This window comes from Artemia franciscana, chromosome 11 (genome assembly GCF_032884065.1).
Source record: "Artemia franciscana chromosome 11, ASM3288406v1, whole genome shotgun sequence".
In the NCBI taxonomy this organism is placed as follows: domain Eukaryota; kingdom Metazoa; phylum Arthropoda; class Branchiopoda; order Anostraca; family Artemiidae; genus Artemia; species Artemia franciscana.
In genome coordinates, this window is record NC_088873.1 from 31,415,761 (window position 1) to 31,429,364 (window position 13,604).

General features: G+C 36.5%; 1 protein-coding gene across 1 annotated transcript in view; it reads right to left on the reverse strand.

Moving 5' to 3' along the window:
• Positions 1 to 3,672: 3,672 nt before the first annotated feature.
• LOC136033093 (eyes absent homolog 2-like) overlaps positions 3,673 to 13,604 on the reverse strand; it is a gene marked incomplete in the record, with an annotated part of 134,372 nt that continues 124,440 nt past the window's right edge. The window contains 1 exon segment of the mRNA XM_065713700.1: positions 3,673 to 4,233. Within this exon segment, the coding sequence (XP_065569772.1) occupies positions 4,153 to 4,233 (81 nt within the window).

A 13,604-nucleotide genomic window follows, 5' to 3' on the forward strand; every position in this document is an offset into this window, starting at 1 on the left:
TGGATCACCTTCAGCACATGATGAAACAGCTCCCCCCCCCCTTCTGTCATGTGTGTATCCGAGACCAACCTGAACTCTGGTGTCATTGATAGTGAGGTCACACTCTGCTAAGGCTGGTTCACAAAAACCCGAGAAGTTTGACTTTTGGTGGAGGTGGTGCTGCTATGTATCTTAAAAATAATATCCCATTTTTGACATTTTCGATTCCTAGCGATAATGAGGTCCTTTGGGTGAAAGTAAACCTACTAAACAAATCGTTTATTATTGGTACAGTCTATAACCCACTAAAGATGAAAATCACCAAACATCTGGAAGATTGCTTGGAATTTATTAAGCAAAAGTTCCCAAAATCAGGTATAATAATAATCCAAGGAGACTTCAACATTGATCATGGCCACTGGCTAAAAAGTCGTACAATTGATGTGGAAGGCGTAGCTCTGCTACACCTGAGCCTTGCTTATGGCCTATAATACCTTGTTCTAGCTTGTATTTAGTGTTGAAAGCTATTGTTTTGCCAGTGACCATGTGGCAGTTACTCGTGGAAATCTCAAGATACCTCCACCTATAAAGTACGAGCGGATCATCAGGCATCATCGCACAAACTGGGATGGTCTGCAAAACTTTTTATCAGCAAAGCCATGGAGAAAATTTTCAAAAGAACCCTCACATAAAACAGCGGCACTTTACGAAAAAGCGACTACAGAGGCAAATGAGCAATTTGTTCCAGCAAAAACAGTAAAAGTCTTATCTCGAGATAAGCCTTGGGTCAATGCTTATTGTAGAAAGGCAACCAGGGCCAGAAAGAAGGCTCACAAGAAATGACCTTCGTCTGAATCTGACGAGGACCAGGCTGCTTTTATAAGCGCTTGAAACGAGTCTGTTAAAGCTGCACGTCAAGCTAGAGCCGATTACAAACACAAAGTTTGTAAAAAAAAACTGAAAAGTGCATCTGCAGAGTGGTGGTAGAGGTCGTCAAAGAAGCTCTACCGTCAGCTAGCCAAAATCTATTCCCTCGCATGATGTTGAAGAGACGATGATTCAGACAGGCTAGGAAAAGGCACATACTCTTGCATAAGCCTTTTCAAAGGTCTCCCAACTTGATGAAGCTGGAGTCTCCCTTATCCCCTTCCACCACGAACAGACGCGAAAATCACCAGTGTTAACACAAATACTAGTAAGGTGCTCAGAATGCTAAGCAAGCTGGATGTTACAAAGCTTCAGGACCTGACGTGATTCCTGATCTCATCCTTAAAAACTGTACCCCTGAACTTGCTGGCCCTCTCGCCTCTCTGTATAGAAAATGCTTTGCAGCGGGATCATTCCCGAAAGCCTGGAAAATTGTTCATGTAGTCCCTGTTCCAAAGTCCGACCTTACTAATGTAGGATCATATCGTGCATTAAGTCTGCTGTCCTGTGTAGGTAATGTTTATGAAAGTGCCATTAATAAGACTCTTTACCAATACCTTGAGCCAAAACTGTTGTTGGCAGACACGCAGTACGGTTTTTGCAGAAAACGGTCTACATTAGACGTCTGATCGCACAAGATCAAGAGTGGGTTGAGCTCCTTTCTCAGGAGACTATATTCGCCTTCTCTCCTTTGACATCTCAAAAGCCTTTGATCGTGTATGGCACAAGGGAAAAGCCCCACAGTTAGGAACGAATATAGAGCAAAGTCCTTACAATGAACTCACCGAAGTACAGCTCGTCAGGACTACCTTGAGCAGGGTACTCCCCACCAAGAATATCTCAAAACAAGTTTCATCCGGCGATCGGTTGCCACATGGAATAGATTGCCGGCCGAGGTAATCCCTGAAAATCCTTCCCTTAATGCGTTCAAGAGAAGGTATAACAAATACCTCAGTGTTGGAAAATGAGGAAATCACCAGGACTAGCGGCATATCATCATTTGTGATGGAGCCGAAAAGCCTGTAATGAAAAAAAGACAAATAAAAGTTTACAATGTAAAAGGATTTCTAAACCTGTGGACTATTGATTTGAGGCTGATATTGCAAAACAGAAGTCCAAAAGCAAGAGAGGGTAATTAATTACATATATTTTATTTCAACCCATGATGGTACTTAAGCATTTATACAGTAAGTAATAGCTGGAACCGGGGTAATATTGCAGCATGGGATGATTGAAGTAATTGCAGTATGAGCATTTTGGGGTATAGTCCGCCATGTCGTTTGCATTTGCGAAAAATTAATTTCAATTTCCATAAAAGTTTATAATTAAGGATTTGTGAGACTTTTATACCACTAATAAGTGTGTTGCCCCCCCCCCCCATTCCCCTTGTAATCCTCCTATAAAGACTAGAGTGTCATTTTTGCTTTAATGAAAGAAAATATTGCTTGAACTCTAAAACTTGTAATCCTTTACTATAGAACTTGTTTAAATAAAAAAGCAAAACACTGCTAAGAATTCTAAGAAATGTGTTTTAAGAAATGAGAACGAGTTATGGGCCTGCATGCTGTCTTACCACTTTGAAAACAGTGACACAAGGAAAGAAAACACATAAGAAAGCAGGGAGTGATGCACTTGTAGAAGACTGTCATTAACGTCACACCGAAACTTGTGTTTAAAGTTAACAGATTGATATCAGATATCGAAGGATGAATTGCCAGAAAAGTAGGATTACTAATATCCCATTTCTGAACCAAGAGGATTGAATCTAGATAAATTCTTAAAAACCGAGTTCATAAAGAGTGTTATGTTTTTTTCCATGGATTTCATTTCCCAACTGGTATTTCTCGCCATGTCAATCTCCGTTGGACTCAATCCTACTGCACCGGAAATCTGGGAGAAATTTTTGACTCCTAAAGCCTCAAGTCCTACATGACACATGTAACCAAATATGGCCATCAAATTTAAGGTGGGCCTCTAGAACTGTCGCCTCCGGAGGCTCCATAACACGGCTAGTAGGCCAGGTGCACAGGATCATCGAATCCCAAGTAATAGACAAGGTTTGATGCGACATGAATTGACTTATTTTACAAGTACATTCACTCGTTTCGTTGTAAGAAGATTTATCTCCTAGAAAGAGGTGGTTTTCTCCTGTCTAACCCGACTGTAGGCTCATTCAAGCGTGGTTATATAAAAACAAAAACTATTTTTTTTTAATAAATTAAAAAAAAAAATCAATATTAAAAACGAAAATTTTTATTGGTTTTGTCGATATCTGCCTCGTACTATTGTTTTTTTTCTTTGTTTTTTTTTTTATATACATATTTTGCTCCGGCCTTTTCATGTTTTTGTAGACGGGTTTCCAATAAATAAACAAATAGTAGATTTGATAACTTGGAGCTAGTCTGCAAAAGCATTTCATCAAGTTTGCACATGAATCCAATGTTACCTTTTTCGAATAGGGAAACTACATTGTAAGCCCTTTATATTCGTCGCAAATATCAAAAGTTCATAATATAAAAGCAAAAAAAATAGTCTTGGGTCAAAATAGCCTCCGGGCCCAATCACTCATTATCTCGATATTCGACAATTCTATTTGTAATTGTGTGTATTTTCAAATAACTAACAGTTTTTTTTATTTTTTAAAGTTATACTATTCAATAGGACTTGAAAGTTTTTAGATCAGTATTACCACATAGGAAAGTTTCAACTGCCAGCTACGTTGTGTCCAAACAGATATTGTGTGCTGATTTTGGTTGATACTTCAAATCAAAAAGTGAATCATTTATTACTTCGAAAGACTACAATATTTGCAAACATAAGAACATTGAAAACAGTGACAAAAACCGAAAGAAGTAATTCCTGGAATGACTACAACGACACATCATTAACTTATGGAAATCTATTTACAGATCCATTTACATGTACGATATATATATATATATATATATATATATATATATATATATATATATATATATATATATATATATATATATATATATATATATAACTGAAACAACACTTCACTTTCAGAAAGACGACAGTTAATTGCAAACTTACACTGTATTAAATAGTAATCTATTTTGTCCTTTCACGGTACATTTCACTTAACTTCAGCAGGCTTAATCAAATATAAAGAGCTCCATGGTTTGCATTAAATTTGCCACTTAAGATCTGATGATGAAAAATAAGCTTAAAAACGAAAACACTAAACGCAAGCGATCTTGCCATAACGGTCCAGTTACACTAAAGAAATCCCATTTCTAAGGCGTTATAGAGAGCGGCGCTGTCAGCGTGGCTTGAGATCCGCCAGAAAGGAAAGTTCAACTGAAAAAAAAAAACTTTATAAACCAATTGCGTAAATATATAGTATTTTTGCAAATTTTTAAAGTTCAAAAGTACATTTTCGAAAATCAGACAAAGAAAATGTTCATTCATTTTCGTTTTGAATAATTGATCTGGTAAAGTAAGATAGTGCATCAGCCGATACAGACAAATAACAACAATGTCACCCATGGCAGCAATATTGAGATCAAGCATATGCTTATCCCTGATGATATCAAACAGTTCGTGGTAACGAACTGTAGTAAGGAGCGACCCGGCTCAATAGTAACCGAAACTCTAAAAAATTGAATTTTGATACAAATAGTTGCATCAAAAAAACACATTTTTACGCTGATTCTAAATATAATTAAATAAAAGAAAACAAGTTTTTTCAACTGAAAGTAAGGAGCGACATTAAAACGAACAGAAATTACTTCGTATATGAAAGGGGCTGCTTCCTCATCAACGCCCCGCTCTTTACGCTAAAGTTTGACTCTTTCTCTCAGCTCTTCTTTAACAGTAAAAAACTTTAGCGTAAAGAGCGGGGCGTTGATGAGGAAGCAGCCCCTTTCATATACGAAGTAATTTCTGTTCGTTTTAAGTTTTAATGTCGCTCCTTACTTTCAGGTGAAAAAACTTGTTTTTTTTCTTTAATTTCTGAACGTTTTTGAATCAATACATGTTTTGATTTTGGCTCTCCGCAGAGGAATTTGCAAATTTTTTTTTTTTTTTGGCTAAATGGCTTTTTCATAATTTTGATCGAATGATTTTGAGAAAAAAAAAGAGCGGGGAGGAAGCCTAGTTGCCCTCCAATTTTTTGGTTAATTAAAATGGCAACTAGAACTTCTAATTTTTTACGAATCTTTCTATTAGTAAAAGCCGTAGAATAAATAGTTGACATTACTAAAAATACTTTAGCGTAAAGAGCGAGGTATTAGGAGGAGGTGAGCCCCTCATATGGGTTATAATTTCTGTTCGTTTTTAGTTTTAATGCTGCTCCTTACTTCCAGCTGAAAAAAGCTTTTTCATATTTATTTTTTCATTGTTTTTTTTTTTTTAAATAAAGCTAGTAAATCCTGCGCTCCCTTCATGGAAATTTTCTTCCCCCGTGACAAATTCCTCGATGGAAAGTTCCCCCAGTATATCCCCCTCTTCTCAACCCCTCCCCCCAACCAAAAATCCTCCTGAAAACGCCTGTACACTTCCCAATAACCATTACTATATGTAAGCACTGGTCAAAGTTTGTAACTTGTAGCCCCTCCCACGGGGACTGTGAAGGAGTAAGTCGTCTCCAAAGACATAGTTACAAGGTTTTTCGACTACGCTGAATAAAATGGCTATCTCAGAATTTTGATCCGTTGACTTTGGGAAAATAATTAGCGTGGGAGGGGGCCTAGGTGCCCTCCAATTTTTTGGTCACTTAAAAAGGGTACTAGAAATTTTCATTTCCGTTAGAATGAGCCCTCTCGCAACATCCTAGGACAACTGGGTCGATACGATCACCCCTAAAAAAAAAAAAAAAAAAAAAAAAAGTAAACACGCATCCGTGATCTGCCTTCTGGCAAAAAATACAAAATTCCACATTTTTGTAGATAGGAGCTTGAAACTTCTACAGTAGTGTTCTCTGATACGCTGAATCTGATGGTGTAATTATCGTTAAGATTCTATGACTTTTAGGGGGTGTTTCCCCCTATTTTCTAAAATAACACAAATTTTCTCAGGCTCGTAACTTTTGATGCGTAAGACTAAACTTGATGAAACTTATATATTTAAAATCAGCATTAAAATGCGATTCTTTTGATGTAGCTATTGGTATTAAAATTTCATTTTTTAGAGTTTTGGTTTCTATTGAGCCGGGTCGCTCCTTACTACAGTTCGTTACCACGAACTGTTTGATAACTTCCATAAAGTTTAGTTTTACCTATCAAAAAGTAACGAGCCCGATAAATTTGCTTTATTTTAGAAAATAGGGGGAAACAGCCCCAAAAGTAAGAGAATCTTAATCACACCATCAGATTCGGGGTATCAGAGAACACTACTGTAGAAGTTTCAAGCTCCTATCTACAAAAATGTGGAATTTTGTATTTTTTCCCAGAAGACAGATCACGGATGCATGTTTATTTTTTTATTTTTTTTTCCCCCAGGGGTAATTGTAACGACCCAGTGGTCCTAGAATGCCGCGAGAGGGCTCATTGTAACGGAAATTAAAAGTTCTAGTGTCCTTTTTAAGTGACCAAAAATTGGAGGGCAACTAGGCCCCCTTCCACGCTCATTGTTTTCCCAAAGTCACTGGATCAAAAATTTGAGATAGCCATTTTGTCCAGCATAGTCGAAAAACGTAATAATTATGTCTTTAGGGACGATTTAGTCCCCCACAGTCCCCGGAGGAGGGGCTGCAACCTACGAACTTTGACCACTGTTTACATATAGTAATGTTTATTGGGACGTGTACAGACGTTTTCAGGGGGAATTTTTCACATTAAAGAGGGTCGGGGAGAGGGGGTTACGTGAGAGGATTTTTCCATGGAGGAATTTATCATGAGGGAGGAAAATTTCCATGAAGGGGCCGCAGGATTTTCTAGCATTATAAAAAAAAACAATGAGAAAATAAATAAAAAAAGTTTTTCTTGTAGAAGTAAGGAGCAGCATTAGAACCTAAAACGAACAGAATATTATTACGTATATAAGGGGGTTCATCCCCTCCACAATACCTCACTCTTTACGCTAAGGTATTTTTAGTAATTTCAACTATTTGTTCTACGGCCTTCGTGATTCAGGGGTCCATCTTAAAGAATTGACCAAATTGAGGCTTTAGTGTAAACAGCGAGGTAATAACGAGGGGGAGAACCCCCTCATATACGTGATGAAAATATAAAAATATTGAATTTCGTTACGTAAGTTAATTTGTAAGTTACTTATATTTATAACTAATAAAAACGTTCGTAAAAAAAAGTTGTAGTTGCCTTTTTAAGTAACCAAAAATTGGAGTGCAACTAGGCCTCCTCTTCCACCCCTTTTTTTTTATCAAAACCGCCCGATCAAAACTATGAGAAAGCCATTTAGCCAAAAAAAAGTAATATGCATATTTCGTTTTAATTATTCATGTGCAGTGATTAATTAATTGTGCGGCATTAATTAAAAAACGTTCAGAAATTAAATATAATTTTTTTTTTTACTGCAAGTAAGGAGCAACATTAAAACTTAAAACGAAGGAGGGGATAACCCCTTTTATATACGGAATAATTTCTGTTCGTTTTAAGTTTTAATGTCACTCCTTACTTGCAGTTAAAAAACATGTTTTTTTTATTTAATTCAGTAAAGAAGCGCCGTAGTCAATCGCAGTGAGCTGTTTGTAGAACTTATACGTGACTGTGATTATTTGGCATCAATAAAATACATTTGTTTTGGAGTTCCTTTAAATTGAAGGTTGACAGTCCCTGGCCCATTATCAAATTCTTTGAACCTATGTTAAATATTGTTTTACATAATCCAGATCTATGGGAAACCCAAACCCTCTTTTTATTTCTTGGGTTCTAAATTTCAGACAAGTAAAGCAGAGGCGTTAATTCTCGGAACATTAGACGGGGGAGGGGGGTTAAAATGTACTTTTTAATGCCTAGAGGGGACAAATTTGTCGTTTTTTCAATAAAAATATCCCCAGGAAGTCATTTTTCGAGATTTAGAGGGTACATCCCCCGCCCCCAATTTAAACCATCGAACTAAAAGATGTACAAATAGCAATGCAGTATTGTGGCATCCAATCTCCAACAAACTATTTTTATGATAAAGCTGTTGCTGGGGTTCCCGTTTCTTCTGTCCATGTTCGCTGCAAGAAGCTTCATCTTCCTAATAGAGATATGGGGACTTATGAATGATTTGTTGAGTTTTGATTTTAGATTGATTTTTACTCGTGCTGGGATGGCATCTGCTCTTTTTCCTTTCAGCTTTCTCTCTCTTTTTTTAATTTTGTAGATTATTTTCATGATTTATTCTATTTGTGCCTAAAGATATTTGTGTTACTTTGTGTTTCTCTCCAATTACTTATGTAGTAAGCTGACACATAGAGCTCTATAATCGGTTGACAAGAGTTAAAATTTGACTGTAACTATTTGTGTTACTAATGGTTTACCTTTACTCGTATATGCGGTATAAGTAAAAATATAGTATCTTGATATGGTTAGCGGGAACAGGCGATCACCCCCTCAAATATCTTAACGCACATGTATTTTTGATTTTAACGAGCTTGTCCCCCTCAGAATTAATTCCTTCGTATGTGGCTAGCTCATGATAGACAATAGAAAAATATTATACACACGAGGAATTTGGGTGCTTGTATGATAAACGCCCTACCGCTTAAGTTGTTCATTCACTGACGCATTATAGAAACTAGTTTTTTCGTTTGTTTCTTTCAGCTTAGCGTGAGACAAGACAAAGAGAAGTGACAAAATAGATGGAAAGTATATAATTTGGGTTATATATTTGCACATTAAGGGGTAGGGATAAAGAATTTGGATAGTGCTAAGTTAGAAAACAATTCTGAATATATAATTTGTAGAATAATTGTACCAAACACATTAGGCATGTAGACCTGCTATATTTTACCCCCTCCCCTAATGTGCAAGTACATAGCCCAAATATGTTTCTCAGGTATAATACTTATATCTTACTTTGGTATACTTCATTAGGATTGAATGTCAGAGAAACATATTAGAAGAACATTAGGTAGGGCGTATATTATACAAGTACCGGGATTTGTAACATAATCCAGTCACATCAATGCAAATTTTTTAATTAAATAATCCGTTATTTCTGAGGAAGGACATTTTCTAGAGCATCCAACATGGTGATGACTTTGAAAATATTCATAAACATTTCTTTTAGACACAAGCTATTAAAAATACAGGTCGATCCGGAAACTGTGCCTATAAATCTACATGTTTGAATCAATTAATAAAACTTTCTCATGGCAATATCCGAAGCATTAATACTAGATTCGTAACCGGAAATATACTAGAAGTTACAGTAAAGTAAATTAGATATAGTATTGACGTAGATTGTTTCAGTAGATTAAAGGGGTTATTACTTCAGTTCTAGGGTATTTCTCCTCACAAAAATTCCCCTGATAATTCTCAACCCCGTAATTTTTTGGGAAAGGAATTTATTGGAGAGAAGGGCAAAAGGGCGAGGGAGAGTATTACCATCAAGAAGAGCGTGGATGGTATAGAGATGATAAAACAGCTGTGGGAGAATTTTAGCATCCCATTTTCAAACCAATGATACGACCTTCGGGAAATATCCCGGTTTCCCCGGGTCCTAAATTTCAGCAACACTGAGAATTTCCTAATCCGTTGCCGTAGTAAATTCTCCCCGTTGTCAAGTTTTCGAAGAAGGTTAGGGATGTCGACGTCAGCCTCAGCAGTTGGAAGGTCAACTGGAGTGCTAACAGACTACCTAACTGCCCTATTTTTTTTAATGAGGGACCTAATCATGAAAAGCCTGGCGACAGTTAAGCCAGTCAAGCCACCCATAACAAACCAAGCATACAAAATAAAACCGGCTAACAAAGAAGATATAATGAATCAAGAGAAACAAAACAATGGAAAAATATATTTGTAGAATTATATCTGGGGACATCAGGAAAGGAGGGGACACATTGTCAGAAAAGCAAATACCATATTTGGAAAAAAAAAGTAAGAAACCCAGTGGTACTATTTTTCTTTTATTAACACGTCTTCTTTAGATGTGGTAAACCACAGCAAACTTACCATTCGGGGTTTAGATGCATGAGTTTAAATCGAATGGGGGTTGTGTTGTTTTTGTTTAATTTAGTTTCAATAATGTGGAGTCGAACTCTAAGTCAGTACCAAGAAAAGTTAAAATGGACAAAACTTCTTATTTCAAATAAGTAAGCAAACTAATTTCTTTAACCTTTATCTTACCCTGCTATAATAACTCAACCACCAACCCCCAAAAGTACGAAAAGACGAATTAAAAGAAATTATATGGAGAATTCTACGCCATACATTTTGCCTATATTTTTGAATATGTTAAAATTATTCACTTTCTTCCTTCGTTCCTTCTTTTTGTATTACTTTTCTTCTGGCAGCTTAATTTAATATGCGGGAGAAATTTCAGGGTATAGCTGTCTATGGAGGGGGAAGGAATTTTCTGGGGGAGGAAATTATCCGTGGGGAATGTCTTGGAAAGAACTAACAAGCCGCCTTTACTGCTGTGTTTCCACTTGCTACTCCAATGAGGCACCAATCCACCGGTGCCTCTTGAGGACAAAACTTTTTAATTTGAAGCTTCGCAGTTTTTGTTTTTGACTCAGAAAACTGAAATATTTTTATGACGATTACGATACGGAATACCTCTATTGATTGAGAAATCTAAAAAAAAACCTAATACCCAAATATAACGGTTGCTTATGAGATCTAGGATTTCATGAATCCCTTTATGATTTATTCCTTGTTAATTCCTAGTGTTTATATCTGCTGTTTCACTTAACAATATTCGATATAATAAACACTAAGCGAGTAAATGTATGTTTAATGTACATGGACATTTAATCTGCCTCCACTTTCGTTCCATTCGCTTTTATTCAGTAAAGACTCTAATAAAGCTTGTATGCAAGAATTTCATTTGGGGAGGAAGCAAGCTACAAAAAACGGATAAAAATAGGCAAATGAAAAAGAAAATATTAGGCATGTAATAAAAATTGTGAAAGTTTATGTGTCTTGGATGGGGGATTTATTTGGATTTAGATCCAAAGGTCTAAACACCCCTCCCTCAGTATGTACCTGATTTTTACTTGATATTCATATTAAATACACAATGCTGCTGGGCTTATATCCTGAATTATAATAAGTTATGCCGACGAGACTTAAGCGTACTAGCCTGAATAATCATAACCTAATCTAATGAGATCAATTTACTTTTTAGCGAGGAGCACTCCAGAAGTAGGAGTAACATAAAGTAAACATGATGGACAAGGAAGGGGAGGCAGCCCTCCTATCCACCTTGCAAGTGACAATGTGAAAACAATGTTTATGGTTTTATATTATCAGATATGATTTGTCAGATAGGAAGTAAAAGGTCTTCCATCGTTAATAATAACTCCGAACGTGTAGTCCTTCCATTAAATAACGATTTTTAAACGATATTAAGAGATTTGAAAGCCCAAATCTCCACTTGTCTGCCACTCCAAGTCTGCCAACTTGGAACAAAAACTGAAAACAAGTGTGGCAAACTTTTAGTTTTATCCTGAAAAAATCCACAAGAACTGTCTGAAAGTGCAGACATGTGAGAAGTGTGCGACATCTGGTAATTTTTAATTGTGTTGAAGTTTTTCAAACTGAAAATGGAGTAAAAGATTGTATATCAATCTTACGGTAAATTAGAAAAGAATCTGAGGTAGTGGAACCTTGTAACAAACATAAGTTATCCTAATGGGTCTATCCCTCCCCCCCAGTACTCCACTCTTTAGGTTTTAAGCTTACTCTTTAATTTCACTTCGATTTTTGTACCTAATAACTTTTATCCAACTAATGTACAGTTAACTTATTTCGCTTTCGAAGATTATGCAAATCCATCCTAAGAAATCCATCCAACATCCATATTAGTATCCTACAAAAAAAGAAAACGCTTCGTGACCTGATCTTTGTACTAAATTTCAAATTTTGCATAATGCACTTAACATCACTCCTGGAAAATCTTCCTTCATAATATTTCCTAGGATGGGAGTGGGATGAGGTTAAGATAACAGAAATGACTTTACTGTTCATATTTTTACAGTTTTTTCAAGAAATGGGGCCTATGAAACAGACACGGAGATACCTCCTACCCTTTCTGTCTCTGATCTTATCTTTGATATTCTAATCTGATCTTTTATTTCACATTCAAAATTGTTCTACAGTAAGAGTTGGCCTGTGAACCCTTCTGAATTCAAACTGCCCGCTTAGTCAACTTTTTGAAAATTCACACCCCTTCCCTTCACAAACAGATCCACTAAACACATTCAATCTCTTAGAAAAGCTGGTGTAAAAAATACTGCACAACTTTCAGTATTACAACGCATATGTTCTATCGTAGCTTTTAATTTGGTGACGACTATGCACACCCTAAGCTTAGGGACGAATACACCAGTGTGCAAAAGTATAGCCTCTCCTGGCAATCCATACCGGTTATTTTTTTACATTTCTAGATGTGTGTTTTTTGAGTCTCTCTCTCTCTCTCTCTCTCTCTTTCTTTCTTTCTCTTTCTCTGTCTCTCTCTGTCTCTGTCTCTCTCTCTCTCTCTCTCTCTCTCTCTCTCTCTCTCTCTCTCTCTCTCTCTCTCTCTCTCTCTCTCTCTCTCTCTCTCTCTCTCTCTCTCTCTCTCTCTCTCTCTCTCTCTCTCTCTCTCTCTCTCCGCCTGTGTGTCTGAAGGGATGTCTGCTTGTCCCCGTGTTTTCTTTGTGTGTCTGTGTGTCTGACTCTGTGTGTTTGTAGATTTTTTTTTGTTTCTCTCTCTCTGTACCTGTGTCTCTGAGTAGCTGTTTGAATTTATTCTATATTTGTGTGTTTGGCAATGTGTTTGTGGGAGTTTGCTTGTCTATCTCTCTCTCTGTGCTAGTGTGGGGGGCTGTCTAATGCTCCGGGGGGTCTTACTTCTGGAGTAATTAAAGCTATACTACTTATAGCAATGATATTAAGCAACCCCCCCGCTTTGGATAAATACCTTTTAAAGACCCCAGCTCACCTATTTTGCAGAGGGAGTACATAAATTTAAGTTTCAAACAGGTTAAAAAAGAGTTTTAGGCTGATATATTTTAAACTTTAGAAAACTATAAACATATAGAGAAATACACTATGTGACTAAACATATATTACTAAGATATTGACACCCTAAAACAAGAATTTAAACTTATAAGAGCCTGCTACATCTTGAATTTTCCATAGGAAATTAAGGCTTCTTCGCAATTGACGTTATACTCCGATATAAACTAAAGATTCTGGTGTTGTTCTAAGCCCATACAATATCATTAGGAGGCCTAGATTCAGAGTTGCAAATTGCTACTGAGCACAAGGGACTGTTGGGGAAATTGCGAAACGCTCGCTAAAATCTATTATTTCTAAATTCATACTGCCCGCTAAGTCCACAATTTGAACTTCACACGCCTTCACAAAAAGATCCGCTAAACCCATCCAATCTCCTGAAAAAGTTATGAAACGCTCGATATGATCTGTTACTTTTGAACTACCAAATCAATCATGTTAAATTTTGTAGCCAAAACCATAGTAGAATTGTGTCCCTTTGTTTTCTTTTAGTAAATAAAGAAAAAAACAACAACATATAAACCCAATGGAACAACTCGCGTAGCAAGCAATTGGAAG